The sequence below is a fragment of the Pristiophorus japonicus genome, chromosome 1 (genome assembly GCF_044704955.1).
Source record: "Pristiophorus japonicus isolate sPriJap1 chromosome 1, sPriJap1.hap1, whole genome shotgun sequence".
NCBI lineage: Eukaryota > Metazoa > Chordata > Chondrichthyes > Pristiophoridae > Pristiophorus > Pristiophorus japonicus.
In genome coordinates, this window is record NC_091977.1 from 435,027,015 (window position 1) to 435,044,310 (window position 17,296).

Below are 17,296 nucleotides of genomic sequence, written 5' to 3' on the forward strand. Positions count from 1 at the left end.
TGCACACTCTCCAGTGCCTCAATATCCTTCTTATAACGTGGCAACCAGAACTATACACAGTACTTGAAGTGTGGTCTAACCAGAGTTCGATACAAGTTTAGCATAACGTCACTACTTTTAAATTCAATCATTCTAGAAATAAACCTTACTGTTTGGTTTGCTTTTGTTATGGACTTATCGACCTGCATTGCAACTGTGATTTGTGCCGTTGTACTCCCAGATCCCTTTGCTCCTCTACTTCATTCAGATTCTTATTTTCCAAGTAATATGTGACCTCCTTACTTTTCTTATCAAAATACAATACCTCACACTCAGCTGTGTTGAAATTCATTTGCCAATTATATGCCCATTCTGCAAGTTTATTAATGTCTTCTTGTAATTTGTTGTAGTCCTCCACAGTATAGACAACCACCCCCCCCCCCCCCCCCCCCAATTTGGTGTTGTCCACAAATTTAGAAATTGTGTTTTTGATTTCAAACTGTAAGTCATTAATTTAAATTGTGACCAACAGTGGGCCCAGCACTAATCTTTGTGGGACCCTACTTTCCACCTTCTGCCACTCTGAATATCTACCCTTTACCCCAACCTCTTTGCTTTCTGTCGAAGCCACCTAGCTATCCATTTTGCTACTTGTCCCAACTCCACATTCTCTGAACTTAATCATCAGACTATTTCAAAGGCCTTTTGGAAATCTAGATATATTACATCTACTGTATCACCCTCTACTCTCTATGTTACCTCTTCAATGAGGTTGGTTAAATCAAGATTTTTCCTTTTGAAATCCATGACTATTCATTATTATATTTTTGGCAAGGATTCCATTATTTTGTTACTACCGATTCTAAACTGACTGGTCTCTTGTTCCCTGTAAATGTTCTATCTCCCTTCTTAAATGTAGGTATTACATTAGATATCCACCAGTTCTCTGGCACTATACCTTTTTCTAACAAATTATTAAGTGTGTGCAATAGTGCCTCCGCTATCTCTTTCCTTGATTCTTTTAAAATGTGCGGATGCAATCCATCCAGGCCAGGCGTTTTATCTTCTTTGAGTTTGATTATTTTATTTACTATTTCTCCTCTCTTTATTTTAAATGCAGTTATATCATTTCAAATCTCATCCCCCAATGTCATGTTCACCTGATCAGTCTCCCTGGTAAATACTGAAACAAAATAATTTTATATTTCTGCCATTTTGTTATTGCTGCCTGTGATTTTATTCCGACCGTCCCTTGGTGGCCCTATTCGCATCCCAATTTTCCTATGTGACTATCGTGTATTTTACTATCTTGTTTTATGTTCCTTGATAATTTAATTTCATAGTTCCTCTTTGACATCCTAATTGTTTTTCTGACTTCTCTCCTTGTCTCTTTGTATCCGCCCTCATCATGCTCTCCCCTACTGTCCATGTATGTGCCTTTCCTTAGCCTCAATTTTTCCCTGGTCTTTATTCATCCATGGTGTCTTATTAGTGTTTATGGGTTGATATGATGGAAGGGTTTATTAGTCGAGGGGGCTAGAATGTGGGGAGAAAGATACAAAATTAAATGCAACAGATTTAAATCAGAGGGTAGGAAAAGCTACTTTACAGAAATGCGAGGCTGTGAATCCACTTCCACAGTTAGTAGCTGAGGTAGAAACTGTGCCAACATTCAAGACTAGGCTGGATAGGTGGATGAAAATAGGATGAAAGGATATGGAAACAGGATGGGTAAATGTGATTAGGATTATTTGCTTGTGTGGAGGGTAGACACCAACGCAGGCTGGTTGGGCCAAATGGCTTGTTCCCATTTGTAAACCTTTCTGCGCAAGAGCACAGGACAAATGATAACCCTCTCAGATTCTGGAAATTTAGCTTGCAAATATGCTTTGTGGTCTCTAAGTTTTAGCCTAAAAGTGCAACAGAGACTTCAATTTCTGAACTTACTGAGCTTTAAATAAGCAAATACTGAGTGCACTCTTAAGTGTCAATGATAAAAGTGAAATAGGTTCAAAAATCTAAAAATGCTAAATTTACACAAACTGCATGGCTTTGAGGGACTAACAAAAAATACAGTTCATATTAAAATGTTCAAGTGTAACACTATGTAAAGCCCAATTCTTTACATAGAAAAAGAAAGCACAAATGGGATCTGAACTTGCGTTCTCTGGATTCGTACACACCTCTGGATTACTAGTCCAGTAAGTTAACCACTATACTACCCTAGTACCCACTACTTATACAGCTATGCTATTTTTAAAATCTCAAAAACCATCTTACTTGTACAGTAACAACTCTACAAAGATCGGTATTTGATCCAAAATTTGTATATATAAACATAATGCAGATAACACACCTGGCATAATATTGGGCTATATGTTTTAAAAGATATAGGGGGAAATATTGATTACCGCCCAACTTGAGGCAGTAGCACCGCCTGGTCACTAACTTCAGCACCGGGCGATGTTTACCGTCTCCAACCGGGATATTGATTTTTAGCACCCTAAGAGGGGAGTGGATTGCTAAGGGAAGCGTTCCACACTCTTCTTTGGGAGCAAAAGTTGAATCGCAGGAGCACTAATGAAATTGTGGCACTAGGAAACCGGCATCCTAGCACCTAAAGGGGAGGACAGCTAGAACACCTGAAGAGTAAAAATAAATGCAAGGGAGATGATTAGAATATTTTTAAACATCGGAAGAAGTTAAACAGAGCTAAATAAAGTGGATGTAAATGAAAAAACCTCACCTTCTAACCACTCACCTGATAGAAACATAGAAAATAGGTGCAGGAGCAGGCCATTCGGCCCCTCGAGCCTGCACTGCCATTCAACAAGATCATGGCTGATCCGCTTCAGTATTGCCCTGGGACCTTCTGTGATGCCTGCTTTCTCTGGCGCAATTAGCGGCAGGCGCTAAGGCAGGCGAATCCATTGAAGTTCCCGACCGCGGTTCTACCGGGGCGTTGTATGCGCATTTATGTCACCAAGTGGGTGGCGCTAGAGTGTGCAGCGCAAACTATGAGCGCCACCGGTAAATCTCCAATCAAGTTCTCGCGAGGTGCTAACAGGGTGGCGCTCCAGCGGTAAGCACTTAGCGCCCCATCAGCATTGTGGTGCTGTTCCATTCATTTTTTTGCCAATAAACTTTCAGATTAAGAGTCTGGAAACATGACTGCCACCAGTGTCTTGGAACCATTGCTTCTGATGTTTTGGGCTCGAAGTTCTAGGCTAGAACGCACAATTTAAAATAGCTATTATTCTAAAATAATTTGGGAAAAAGGTGACTCACGGAAGGGTTCTCAGCCTTGTATTTAAATAATTTTTTTTGAGCTCAAGGTGAGGATGTCAGTGCTGGGAATTAGATCACTTTTCTATTTTGGGGCATCTAGTATCAGCACCACGCTCTCCTAGGGCATGTATTTCAGACCCAAGACAGAATAGTGAGGCTCCACCTACTCTGCTCCAATTTACCTCAATTCCAACCTCCAACCGCCCACATTATGAATTTTCCTATTTCTCAAATCAGCCAAATTTATGGCTTCTCTAAGCAAGATTGACAATTTATGCCTAATTATGGGCATTTTAGTAGCAGCTGGCATTGATCCAAAACATAAAGCAACACAAGGGGTATAACAGCAGTACATTTAAAGCAAAATGTTTTATGTATTAATAAAAGGTATAAATTTGAATTTCATATTAGTTTCTTCTGCTATCATATCAATACTTACCCAGAGTGGCTAGAGTCCAATGAATGTGACCCAGCATCAAAAATGGGTACCTTCCCCATAATAAACATAATGATTTCTGATCTTTGATAGTCTGGAAGATTGCTCCCAAAAAAGCCTAAAATAAAACAAAGTAGACAAGATCAGTTGTTTTCATATTTAATAATACACAATGACTAATTCAGTTACCAGGCTATACAATAAAAAAAAACTTAGGCACCACCACAACAATAACACAAATGGATGTTTAGACAAGTCAGAAAATACTATTTTAGTTTAACTTTTTAGGTGTCAAAAACACTTAATTCAAAGAACATTAAGTGCTTTAGGTTTGGGACTGGATTGCTCTTAATGTAAATATACATAAATGATCTGGACTTGGGTATGGGGGTACAGTATTTAATTTGGACTGGCAGAACTCCTACTAGAAGTAGGGGGAGTTTCATTAAAAAATGCAATATGGAGTCAGACGTAGTTACGAACTCGGACAGCACATTAATTTCTGTCCGCATTGCTACTGCCAGTGCCTTCTCCTGCCACAAAACATGGGGCTACAAGTTGAGAGGCAGCTATTTCCAGTAATATTTAAAGGGATCAGTTGTTCTCAGGTAAAGCACTATACCAGACTACACAATGCCTTCTGCCGCCTTGGCCTGAAGCTCTGGAATTCCCTCCCTAAATCTCTGCACTCTTTCTTTCCTCCTTTAAGATGTTCCTTACAACCTACCTCTTTGACAAAGCTTTTGGTCACCTGTGGCTCTCTGAAAAATATTGTTGGATAATGTTCCTGTGAAGGATCTTGGGATGTTTTACTACGTTAAAGGTGTTATATAAATACAAGTTATTGTTGTCCGATTTACTCCTTAACGGTGAGTGATGAAAGCCTCGCCGTTATTTTTACAGCAAAATCTGGGCAGTTGGTGTTTTTCTCTTTTGCTAATTAAGATGGTTTCAAAGTGCTTGTAGTTGCAGAAGAACATTATGAATTCTTACGGTGTTTCTGGCATTACACGCTTTTCTTTATGGGGGCCCTTCTGGGAAAACAGAGCTGGAGAAGCAGCATCACTAGGGCAACAACTGAATCACAGAGAATATTTTTTATAACAACATTCTCTGGCTCACAGCAGGACTGAAAGTTACTGCTACTTCATATATCCTTCACAGTAGTTATCTACCCAAAAATCAGCTCAACACATTTTGTACTTGCTTTTGAAAATTTCACAGCATCACAGTCAGCATTTTAAACAACAGATCATTTATTTTACAATTTCAGGAACAAAAGATTGAAACAGAACACATGATCCACAGAACTTCCAAATCAGCAGGATTACTTAAAAAATGCATATACTTGAGGGAGCAAAGAGTAGAAAGGAGTATCTTTTTTAATCTTAACTGAAAGATAAATGATGATGTTGGGATCAATAATTTGCTGTTTATTGCTCATTTATAAAACCCAGGTTTCCAAGGAATATTTTTCAAGTTCTATCTTTTAAGTGGCAAAAAGAGATCAGGGACAAAAATAAAAGTTCTTTACGAAGCTACTGATCTATTACAGCATTAAGTCAAGTACCACAGGCCAAAATAATGTGCGCTATTATTTATGCATAAATGCCACAGCAACTGGAAAGGGCAGATGCGCGACTCAACGCTGAAATCGAAAAAGGTGCTGTCGAAGATGGACTGCTCCGCCATTAGCTTCGCAAAAACAGCAACGCTAATGTCGGAGCAGCCCATCGTCTAGCTCCCTATTCAAAAGCTTCGAGCGAACTATAGTTCCTGAACTTGCATGGGAGTTACGAAGTAAACTTGCCACAGAAACATAGAAAATAGGTGCGGGAGTAGGCCATTCGGCCCTTCAAGCTTGCACCGCCATTCAATAAGATCATGGCTGATCATTCCCTCAGTACCCCTTTCCTGCTTTCTCTCCATACCCCTTGATCCCCTTAGCCGTAAGGGCCATATCTAACTCCCTCTTGAATATATCCAATGAACTGGCATCAACAACTCTCTGCGGCTGGGAATTCCACAGGTTAACAACTCTGAGTGAAGAAGTTTCTCCTCAACTCAGTCCTAAATGGCCTACCCCTTATCCTAAGACTATGTCCCCTGGTTCTGGACTTCCCCAACATCGGGAACATTCTTCCCGCATCTAACCTGTCAGTCCCGTCAGAATCTTATACGTTTCTATGAGATCCCCGCTCATCCTTCTAAACTCCAGTGAATAAAGGCCCAGTTGATCCAGTCTCTCCTCGTATGTCAGTCCAGCCATCCCTGGAATCAGTCTGGTGAACCTTCGCTGCACTCCCTCAATAGCAAGAACGTCCTTCCTCAGATTAGGAGACCAAAACTGAACACAATATTCCAGGTGAGGTCTCCTAAGGCCCTGTACAACTGCAGTAAGACCTCCCTGCTCCTATACTCAAATCCCCTAGCTATGAAGGACAACATACCATTTGCCTTCTTTACTGCCTGCTGTACCTGCATGGCAACTTTCAATGACTGATGAACCATGACACCCAGGTCTCGTTGCACCTCCCCCTTTCCTAATCTGCCGCCATTCAGATAATATTCTGCCTTCGTGTTTTTGCCCCCAAAATGGATAACTTCACATTTATCCACATTATACAGCATCTGCCATGCATTTGCCCACTCACCTAACCTGTCCAATCACCTTGCAGCCTCTTAGCATCTTCCTCACAGTTCACACCGCCATCCAGTTTAGTGTCATCTGCAAACTTGGAGATATTACACTCAATTCCTTCATCTAAATCGTTCATGTATATTGTAAAGAGCTGGGGTCCCAGCACTGAGCCCTGCCATTCTGAAAAGGACCCGTTTATCCCGACTCTCTGCTTCCTGTCCACCAACCAGTTCTCTATCTACGTCAGTACATTACCCCCAATACCACGTGCTTTGATTTTGCACACCAATCTCTTGTGCGGGACCTTGTCAAAAGCCTTTTGAAAGTCCAAATACACCACATCCACTGGTTCTTCCCTTGTCCACTCTGCTAGTTATATCCTCAAAAAATTCCAGAAGATTCGTCAAGCATGATTTCCCCTTCATAAATCCATGCTGACTTGGACCGATTCTGTCACTGCTTTCCAAATGCACTGCTATTTCATCCTTCATGATTGATTGCAACATTTTCCCCATTACTGATGTCAGGCTAACCGGTCTATAATTACCTGTTTTCTCTCTCCCTCCTTTTTTAAAAAGTGGTGTTACATTAGCTACCCTCCAGTCCATAGGAACTGATCCAGAGTCGATCAACATTTGGAAAATGATCACCAATGCATCCACTATTTCTAGGGCCACTTCCTTAAGTACTCTGCGATGCAGACTATCAGGTCCCGGGGATTTATCGGCCTCCAATTCCATCAATTTTCCGAACACAATTTCCCTCCTAATAAGGATATCCTTCTCACTCGACCCACTCTATCCCCTAGTACATTCGGAAGGTTATTTGGGTCTTTCTTCGTGAAGACAGAACTGAAATATTTGTTCAATTGGTCTGCCATTTCTTTGTTCCCCATTATAAATTCACCTGAATCCGACTGCAAGAGACCTACGTTTGTCTTCACTAATGCCAATTACATCATATCCGTTAACTGCTATCTGCGCAGTTAATTCGTCCACCTTATTCCGAATACTTCTCGCATTGAGGCACAGAGCCTTCAGGCTTGTCTTTTTAAACACACTTTGCCCCTTTAGAATTTTGCTGTAATGTGGCCCTTTTTGTTTTTTGCCTTGGGTTTCTCTGCCTTCCACTTTTACTATTCTCCTTTCTATCTTTTGCTTCTGCCTCCATTTTATTTCCCTCCGTCTCCCTGCAAAGGTTCCCATCCCCCTGCCATGTTAATTTAACTTCTCCCCAACAGCACTAGCAAACACTCCCTCTCGGACATTTCAAGTCAAAGCACCCTTTTAACAACGCGATAAGTGTTAATTACTGCCAGTCAACCTCTCTGGCACTGAAAATTAATTACAAGTGTGGCGTCTCATTCCTTCAAGTATTAATTGTCATTGGTGATTTAAAAAAAAAACATTTTCTCTCCCTTAATCCAATCTTTCTTTACTTCTCTTTCTGTACCAGATTTGACATTGAATTCATCATTCTAAATTACACTTCCTTCTCAGTCTTTGTGTGGTTAATTTCACAAAGCTTCAATCCGATTGATTAAAAAAAAGTTACACAGTTGCTTGCCCTATTCACTCAAATTCCAGATGCCCAGTTTCCCTCACTCTGTCGTTTCCATCTTGCAGTTCCAGCAACGTGCAGGGCAAAAATCGTCGACATTAAACAGGCAAGTCGAACTAACAGTGGCTGGCATTCGTTGGCTTGCCACAGCAATTTTTGGGCCAGTGTAACTTGCCTTGCATTTCAGGTTTATTAAATAGTTTATTCCCAAAATAACCCATAATAAAAGGAATTTAATAGATAACTGGTGGAAAAAAAATGATGGAATTTAAAAAAAAAGGTGCGCCAAATAGACAATATTTACTTTTGCTCATCATGTTCAATGCATAGGATAGTGTGGGGTGGAGCGGGGGGAAAAAAGAGCATATACAGGGCAAATCCAAGACAGTGAAAACATTAAGTAAACAGGACAGAAAATATTTAGCTCCGCTTGATATCATTGTTGACCGGGAATCAGTCTATAAAATGAGTTCCAACTCTCACTGCTGCACGTTTGAACTTGCATGAAATCTTTAAGAGGATTCACCTTTTGAAAGAATTTGGCATTGGAAAGTAAATCTTAAGGTGCACACTATCTCACGACAAGATTTACAATAAGAAAACCAGGGAGAATTCAACACTTGGTACTTCTTGCTGCTGCTCCCACTTCGCTGCTATCACTTCACCAGAAGTTTGGTGTAAATATGATTTTTGGCTCATTCCGGTGAAGTTACCACAGCAGAGCAGAAGCAGCCCAAGAAAATTCCGAGCTTATGTTTTGTTTCCAGGACAGAATTGATATTTAAACAAGTGGCCAACCAGAAAACCAGAAGGCAACAACAATTTAGTCTGGTCTTACCTCATTCTCCTCAAACTATTACACTGGAAATAACACACGCCTTTACACAGCCCGATTATCTTGTTAATCACAGGCAAATCAGTCATTCAATACTAGAGTAAAGCAACAGTGTGTTACTCATCATCATCGGCGGTCCCTCAAACGAGGATGACTTGCTTCCACACCAAAAGGAATGAGTTCGCATTTGTTTCAATGAAGGACCCGATATTCCAGTCTTGAACTCGAGGGTTGAAAGATGCCTGTGTGTGGATTTTTTTTAATGTGTGGTGACCGTTGCACATCAGCCACCACACAGGCTTGACAGAGCTAGGCCTTTATCCAGTGGCAAGGGTTAACTAGGATGGTGGTGGCAGGATAGTAGTGTTGAAAAAGAATAGTTTGAGGTGATGAATTAAAAGCATCAGGCAGGAAGCCATTATCACCACTACTGCACTGCAAGTGTCAGACGTGGTACAGCACTTACGTGTATTTGATTAGTGCAATTATCTCTATAGCGCACCAGTACCAATATCTTAAATGAGTCTGTTAACACTGAATGGTTTCTCACAAATGGCTATTAAATGCTATATGTAATAAATTTGGATCTTGTGGGAGTTAACCCCACATCAGCTGCCTCAGCGTGCCACGTTCTTAATTCTTATAATTTATTCACATCAAGTACTAATCATGTAGTGCAGATGTGAGTACAAGCGAGCGGGCTGAACTTTTGTTGAGTGACCTCATACTGATGTCAGTCCCAGCAAAAAGGAGGGTAAACTAGGGAGCCAGTTAGAAATAGTGCCACCGTGGTTATAATTAAGAAACTTAAATATTGTGTTAAAATTTAAGTAAATAAAGGTGTTAGCTGACAGGACTACTAAATGATTTTTCAAAATATATAGCACAAATAAAGTATATGTTCAGTACCTACCCGACATAGTAAGAAAGATGCACTTCTATTTTAGTTATCAGTATCTTTGAAAAATATAACTATACTTAAATTATGATGCAACCTGGAATTTAACTTTGTCTTCACGGAGCAACTTTAGATAAAGCGGCAGTTCAAAGTGTTACAGAACGGGAGAGTGGACAGCATCAGTTCAAACTGTCACAGGATGGGGACGCACAGTTCAAACTGCTTTATAATTTATCATTTAAGTAACTTAATTCCCTGTGTCCATACGTGCTCATGTTTTCGCTGCCGCTCTGACCAGAGTTCCATCACTTCTATATATCCCTTTTCTTCATTAGCCTTCTCCAGCCTTAATGCCTCCTTTTCTTTCTCCGCCATCAAGTACTCTACACTCACTAACTGCTATTCTCCACTACTCATCATCCTTTTTACTCTCCTGCAGTCACTCAAGGCTTGACTCCCTCCTAAATAATTCCAACGGTTCCCTCTGTGCCTCTCCTGGCATCTTTTGAAAGGCCCACCGAGGCACTCATCGCTGCCTTCTAGCTAGTAGCATCCCAAATTGTACAAGCGCCTTGGGACGTTTTATTACATTAAAGGTGCTATATAAATAATATTAGTTGTTGTTGTACGAGAGTTTTAGTATAAAGTCACTAGACTAGAACGACTTAGATTTCATACTAAATGTGGTCCATTTTGATTTATACAGTTAACACACATGGAGAGCAGTGGTCCAAATTGGTGTCATCTGAAATTGCTTAACACAAATTTTACATGGCAGAATCCTGTACTCACCAATAGTCTCGATAATTGTATCCTGAACTACTTTCTCATCATTGTTTGTTGATAAAGCACCAGTAGAACTACGTTCGTTGGACAATTCAAAATCAACACTGAGGCGCAAGTGTTTCAACAGTGTGTTAAACACCTCCAAAACAGTTGGACCTATTTAAAAAAAAACTTTCAAAATTAGTACTCAAACTTTTACTTCCTTTGCCAGAGAGAAATCAAGGTAATGCTACTGAAGGAAAAGCTAATATTGAGCCATTTTGCTCACTTTATTGAGCCAAGGGCAACCCTGCATAATAGTAATCCTCCACTTTACTGGTATAAAAAGAGAGCAACGCTGAATTCTAGCAGAGATGTCAGTTATTCAGTGAAATAGAGGCAATGAGGAAAGCATATAGAAACAGCTGGGTAAAATGGACAATGGAAACAAAGCAGGTGGGATTTTTTTTTTTAAAAACATGTTCCATAGGACAAGCACAGAAGGATGCTACAGGTTTGGAGTTACCTGCTAAAGTTGAGCCCATGAATGATAATATAAGGTTCCTTACTTGCTAGGTGATTTGACTGCTGATTGCCCCTGGGGAGAGGAGAGACAATTGGCCTGAACTCTACATTACACTCAGGGTTACAGCTGAAATCAGGAAGTGCATCATGTGGGGAGGCGCGGGAGGAATTAAGGCCATAAACCTGACTATTACGTGTGGTGAACAACAAATGAACATAGAAAAATGAATCCTCTACCAAATGGATACAGCCAAAGTCTATTCCATTAGTGTATATTTATTTTTTCTTAAATGTCACTTCTGCTTACCAATAGAACCTTTTGCTGCTATAGTAACAGTCTCAAAAAGAACCTGTACAATGCCTGCTCGGACCCTAGGAGAATCCTTGTTGTGAGTATCCAGATGTCGAAGAATCTGCTGAATCACGTGATGAGAATGCTGAGCCTGTAATATTAGATTTATTGTAAACAAGTTTGGACAGAAGCAACTGTATTTCTTTGGACAGAAGCAACTGTATTTCATATGCAATACAGAGACACAGATGAAAACATTTTCATGCAAAGGAAATAAGTTAAAGCGGGAATACTGCAAAATAAAAGGAGTAGAAAACAATTTAAAATTCACTGAACCAGGCACTTTGGAGAACACAAAGTCTTATGTGCTGTTACCGCAGATTCTGAACTGGATAAGCTTGATGTTACACTACTTTTTTATACTACTGAAAAAGTTAGACACATGTGTTTACAGAAAAAAGCCCACTGGCTTGAAAAATTAATATCAATACTGAACTTTTAATGAATAAATCACTACAGTTCATTATGTTCATATCATTTATAATGGGTTCAAGTAACTTTGGAAAAAACTGTGGAAAATTGTGGGAGGCAAAACCTAATAAATGATACTGAATTACTGTAATTTTAGATTTCAACATTTGTTAGCTCAAAATATTATGAAGAGCCAGAATATCATGCTTCAACAAAGAGGGACAATTTTATGGCCCATAATATGTGGTCAGCAATGAAACAAAGGCATTTGCTGCTGGCTCTGAAGTAAGCTTCCCACAAAGATCTCACGATCTCTGTGGCGAGAAGTTTGGTTTTTCCCACATTCAGTTGAGATCAGTGTAAGTTAATGGGGAATCCCTAACGGGAGCTGCTGTGACAGCCACAAGCTGTCTAAGCAGCCAATCACAATGCAGAATTCTCAGGCCAGGAACCAGGAAATTAATAAGCTCCTTTTATACTAACTTAAAAAAAAATTGAGCGCGCAAAACAAAGATTGGGGTTTTCACATGGGAAAAGGTAAACCTGAAATAAAGGTGAACAAACTTAAAAAAAAAATGTTTAAGTTTCTTAAAATTATAATTTTTTATTAAAATGGATAAATTTGACACTCCACTAAATTAAAATTAGTTTTTCAGGGCCATAAAATTTGTTTAGCAGTCAATATGCTCTTAAAACCCCAGTTACACCGAATCCAAAATGGTCTAAATTTTAATGGAGTATTTAACAGTGATATTACCATGGAAAGCCGAGGTTTTTGTCAGTTTCACAGATTTCCCTGATTACACTGAATGTTGTCTATGGAGGGGGGTAACAGCGCAGCCAGTGTTGGAGCAGTGAAAGACTGACCACAACTTCAGGATTTCTGCTTTAGGATGTGCATGCGCTAAATCCTGAAGTTGTGGGCAGTTTCAAAGGGGTAATAACAGTGAACATTATTACCCACTTCAAATTCTGAGCCTATGAAATCATATTCTGGAGGGAAATCCCCCACTAGGAGTGGATAACAGGGATTTGGACACATGTGCCTCAGTTCCCAATATGCACTCCTGGCAGCCAAGTCTCCCCAAAGGAACCATAATTAAGCAAAATCAGCACAAATACATAATGTAGGATACATATGTTTTTGAGACTGCAGCAATACATTAGATGAACAGCATTATATTAAATCGCCATTCCTAAAGTATTTTCTTTAACATTTTCTTGTATTTTACATTTCCTAATTTAATGTATACGCAAATCTTAGATGCAGGTCAGTCACAAAACAGACTATAATCAAAATGTAATCAAGTATTTATAGCATGATTGATGACAGTGTTAAAACATTTGGCTTTTTAAACTATTAATAGAGAAGAAAGCAACACACATTAAATCTCAATACAGGTATAAGGCTGCACACACCTTTCCTACTTGTAGAATTGATAAGACAAATCTGGTCAACCCACCTGTATGGAATACATTGTAATTTTAAAGCAGGAAACAGCAAATGCATTTGGGTCCCAGAGATGATGGTTGTCTAAATGCCTACAAATGTAATAAAAAAGACTCAATTAGCAGTCAATTAAGATTAAAGAGTCTAAGTAGGAAAGTAATAACCTTACTAGGTTATAAATAAAGCACAAATTAGATGATCAAATTTTAGTTTTGATAATTTATCACAATATTGGTACCATTTACATTGCATTTACCTCCATGCTAACTTATTTTGAGGAGCAAGGGAAAACAGGGCTTTAACAGTACTGTTAAGTTCAACATTACAATTAGTGTAATAAAAAAGGAGCAAAGTATATTTTTAAACAATATTTTTAAACCATGGAACCATTTCTGCAATGGGTCATGGTTGCTGGTGCTCTGAATTTAAGGCGGCTTCATTACAAACTACGGTAAAGCAAACTGCATTTCTTGCATTAGACCTTTCCAAATGTTGGTGAAAGACTGTAGAAGTCAGCAATGAAAATGTGCAGCTTTGTGGTCCCAAGTGTAATGATCCTGCAAGTGGTATTATTTAAAAATATTTCCTTTGTCTTTCAAAAAATAATTCATATTTACTTAATACTTCTAAAAAAAAATGTTTAAACAGAGATGCATGATTTTTTATTAAAAATCATTGCTACACATGTAAAAATGTGGAGTTGGTGGGGGCTGGGGGACTCTGCAGCAGTCAAAACAGATCTTGCAGTTAGAGTATGTGCAGTTTGCACAATTTCTCAGGATGCAACAGCAATATTTAATCTACCGATTGCACCCATTTCGCTCTTAAATTTCTAGTAGTACAATTCTTAAAACATTACTCTCGTAACCCGAATATCAGTGAGCAGGTTACTGGTGAGTTGGTGTCGCTTGATTCTTTTCATCACTGATTGGGAGGAGACTAATGGCCAGGTTACATTTATCCTGTTTTCTTTGGATAGGACATGCCTAGGCAATCTTCCACATTGTCACATAGATGGCATTGCCATAGCTGCACTGGAACAGCTAGTCTGGGTACCCGATAAACTCTGGTGTACTCGTCTGTCGTACTTCAACCAGGATATCCTCATGTCCTGTTGCCTTCGCTGCATCTAGTGCGTTCAGGTACTTCATGTTGGGTGGCGTGAATCAAACTGGCTTGATGTTGGTATCTATCATGGTGGGGACCTCAGGATTGGGCAGAGTAGGATTATCCCCTTGCAACACTTGATTAAGGCATTTGCAAACACTCCAGTCTCATCTCTAGCACTCACGTGCTGGGCTCGACTATGTTTGAGGATGGGGATGTTCATGGAGCCTCCTCCTCCTGTTGCCTGGTTGTTCATCATCACTGATTTAAAAGGAAATAAATCTGACCCAAATGTGGTGAGAAAAAGCCAAGGTGGCTGACTGGGTATGTACAAAGACAAATAAGATGTAAACAGAAATGTTTCTATAAATTAAAAAAATGTAACACTCAAATAAATCGGATTGAATACAAAGAACTAAAGAAAACTAAGGCTGCTATTAGATCAGCAAAAAGACTAATGGAAAAAAGGATTGTAGACAACAGAGACAGTAATGGGAAGAGCTTTTTTAGTTATGTGAAGAGTCAGAGAACTATCAAAGACTGTATTGGGCCATTGAAGGGAGTTCAAGGACAGGTTACAAATGACTCAGTATGGCAGAAAAATTAAATGAGTACTTTGCATCAGTATTCGCCCTTGGAGATAATGCTCAAATATGATAATTTAATACTAGTTTTACTACTAGCAACATTAATATAGATAAGCATATTGTTTTAAAAAGAATTAAGAACTTAAAAATAGATAAAGCAGCAGGGCCGAATGATATCCACCCAAAGATCCTCCGGTAGATGGGACACGTGCTGTGTGAGCCTCTAGCCTGTATTTTTAATAGCTCTCTGCACTCTGGAATGGTTCCTACAGATTGGAAGGAGGCTAATATAGTCCCCATTTTAAAAAAAAGTAACAAGGCAGACCCAGGTAACTATAGGCCAATCAGTTTAACATCAGTAGTAGGGAAGATGCTTGAAAGAATCATAAGGGATTCAATATGTGAATATTTGGAAAGGGAGGGACATATTCAGGACACCCAACATGACTTCATAAAAAAAGGTAATTTCTCACAAATCTAATTGTATTTTTTGAAGAAGTTACAAAGTTGGTGGATGAGAGAAGCCCAGTAGACACTGTCTACTTAGATTTCCAAAAAACTTTTAACATGGTACCACACAAGAGGCTTCTCTACAAGATCGGAGCCTCTGGTGTTAGTGGAAATATATTGAGCTGGATACAGAACCGGCTGGCAGGACACAGGCAAAGAGTAGTTATAGATGGATTTGGATCTTTTGGAGACCGGTCACCTGTGGTGTCCTGCAGGGATCAGTGTTGGGACCGTTGCTTTTTACTATTTTTATTAATGATCTGGATTCAGGGGTTGGCGGCACAATTTGAAAATTGCAGACGATACCAAGATCTGTGCGAGTGCTAGAACTGTAGAAGAGGCTCATCTGATGCAGGCAGATCTTAATGTGTTGGGAGACTGGGCTCATGACTGGAAAATGATGTGGAACTTAGATAAGTGCAGTGTTATGCATGTGGGCAGGGAAAATGCTCAATATTCATACACCCTCCAGGGAAAGGCATTAAAGTTGGTGGAGATAGAAAGAGATTTGGGCATTTTAGTGCATACATCCTTAAAGGTACATGAGCAATGCCGAGTAGCGATAGCTAGAGCAAATAGGGTGTTGGGGTGTATCCATTGGACAATTGAATATAGGATGAGGTGTACTGTTTTGTCCTTGTACAAGACCTTAGTCAGGCCGCACTTGGAATAGTGTCCAGTTTTGGTCTCCTCACATGGGTGATATTGAGGCTCTGGAAAGGGTGCAGAAAAGGGCCACTAGACTAATTCCAAGTCTAAAGCATCTTAGTTATCAAAATAGGTTAAAAGTTGAGATTCTTTACCTTAGAGCAGCGTAGACTTAGGAGGGATATGATTGAGGTTTATAAGATAATGAAGGGAATAGACAGTGTTCCAGCTGACCGTTTATTTCAACTAAATAGGCTAGGCAGGACCAGGGGCATAAATTTAAGTTGAATAAGGCTAGATCTAGGTTAGATGTCAGGAGATGGTTCTTTTCACAGAAAATAGTAGACCTCTGGAACAAGCTGCCTTTTCATGTTGTGGATGCAGACTCACTGAACTCCTTCAAGCAAAAGCTGGATTTGTTTCTGGCTGTGGCAGAGATCAACTCTTATAGAAGGTAGGTAATGCAGGGAATGTGATGGCCAGAGGGATCGCCTGGACCAGTTTCAATCGTCTAGATGGGTCGAAGAGGAATTTCCTAGATTTTTTCCTCCCAAATTGGCCTGGGTTTTTTTTAATGTTTCTTTGCCTCTCCCAGGAGATCACATGGTTTCGTGTGGGTGGACTGTATTAGTTGAGATACATAGAAACATAGAAAATAGGAGCAGGAGTAGGCCATTCGGCCCTTCACTGCCATTCAATAAGATCATGGTTGATCATTCCCTCAGTACCCATTTCCTGCTTTCTCTCCATGGCCCTTGATCCCCTTAGCCATAAGAACATAACAAGAACATAAGAATTAGGAACAGGAGAGGGCCATCTAGCCCCTCGAGCCTGCTCCGCCATTCAACAAGATCATGGCTGATCTGGCCGTGGACTCAGCTCCACTTACCCGCCCGTTCCCCATAACCCTTAATTCCCTTATTGGTTAAAAATCTATCCATCTGTGATTTGAATACATTCAATGAGCTAGCCTCAACTGCTTCCTTGGGCAGAGAATTCCACAGATTCACAACCCTCTGGGAGAAGAAATTCCTTCTCAACTCGGTTTTAAATTGGCTCCCCCATATTTTGAGGCTGTGTCCCCTAGTTCGAGTCTCCCCGACCAGTGGAAACAACCTCTCTGCCTCTATCTTGACTATCCCTTTCATTATTTTTAAATGTTTCTATAAAGATCACCCCTCATCCTTCTGAACTCCGAGTAAAGACCCAGTCTACTCATTCTATCATAAGGTAATCCCCTCATCTCTGGAATCAGCCTAGTGAAATCGTCTCTGTACCCCCTCCAAAGCCAGTATATCCTTCCT

The 17,296-nt window shown here is 39.9% G+C and overlaps 1 protein-coding gene across 6 annotated transcripts in view; it reads right to left on the reverse strand.

Moving 5' to 3' along the window:
- The window catches only part of efr3a (EFR3 homolog A (S. cerevisiae)), a 328,887-nt gene that overhangs the window by 119,950 nt on the left and 191,641 nt on the right, over positions 1-17,296 (reverse strand). For all 6 annotated transcript variants that reach the window (XM_070892800.1, XM_070892793.1, XM_070892785.1 and 3 more), the window contains 4 exons: positions 13,154-13,232; positions 11,235-11,370; positions 10,430-10,579; positions 3,707-3,821 (listed from right to left, as the gene is read on the reverse strand). In XM_070892800.1, coding sequence (XP_070748901.1) covers positions 3,707-3,821; positions 10,430-10,579; positions 11,235-11,370; positions 13,154-13,232 — 480 coding nt within the window. The remainder of the gene's footprint in view (positions 1-3,706; positions 3,822-10,429; positions 10,580-11,234; positions 11,371-13,153; positions 13,233-17,296) is intronic.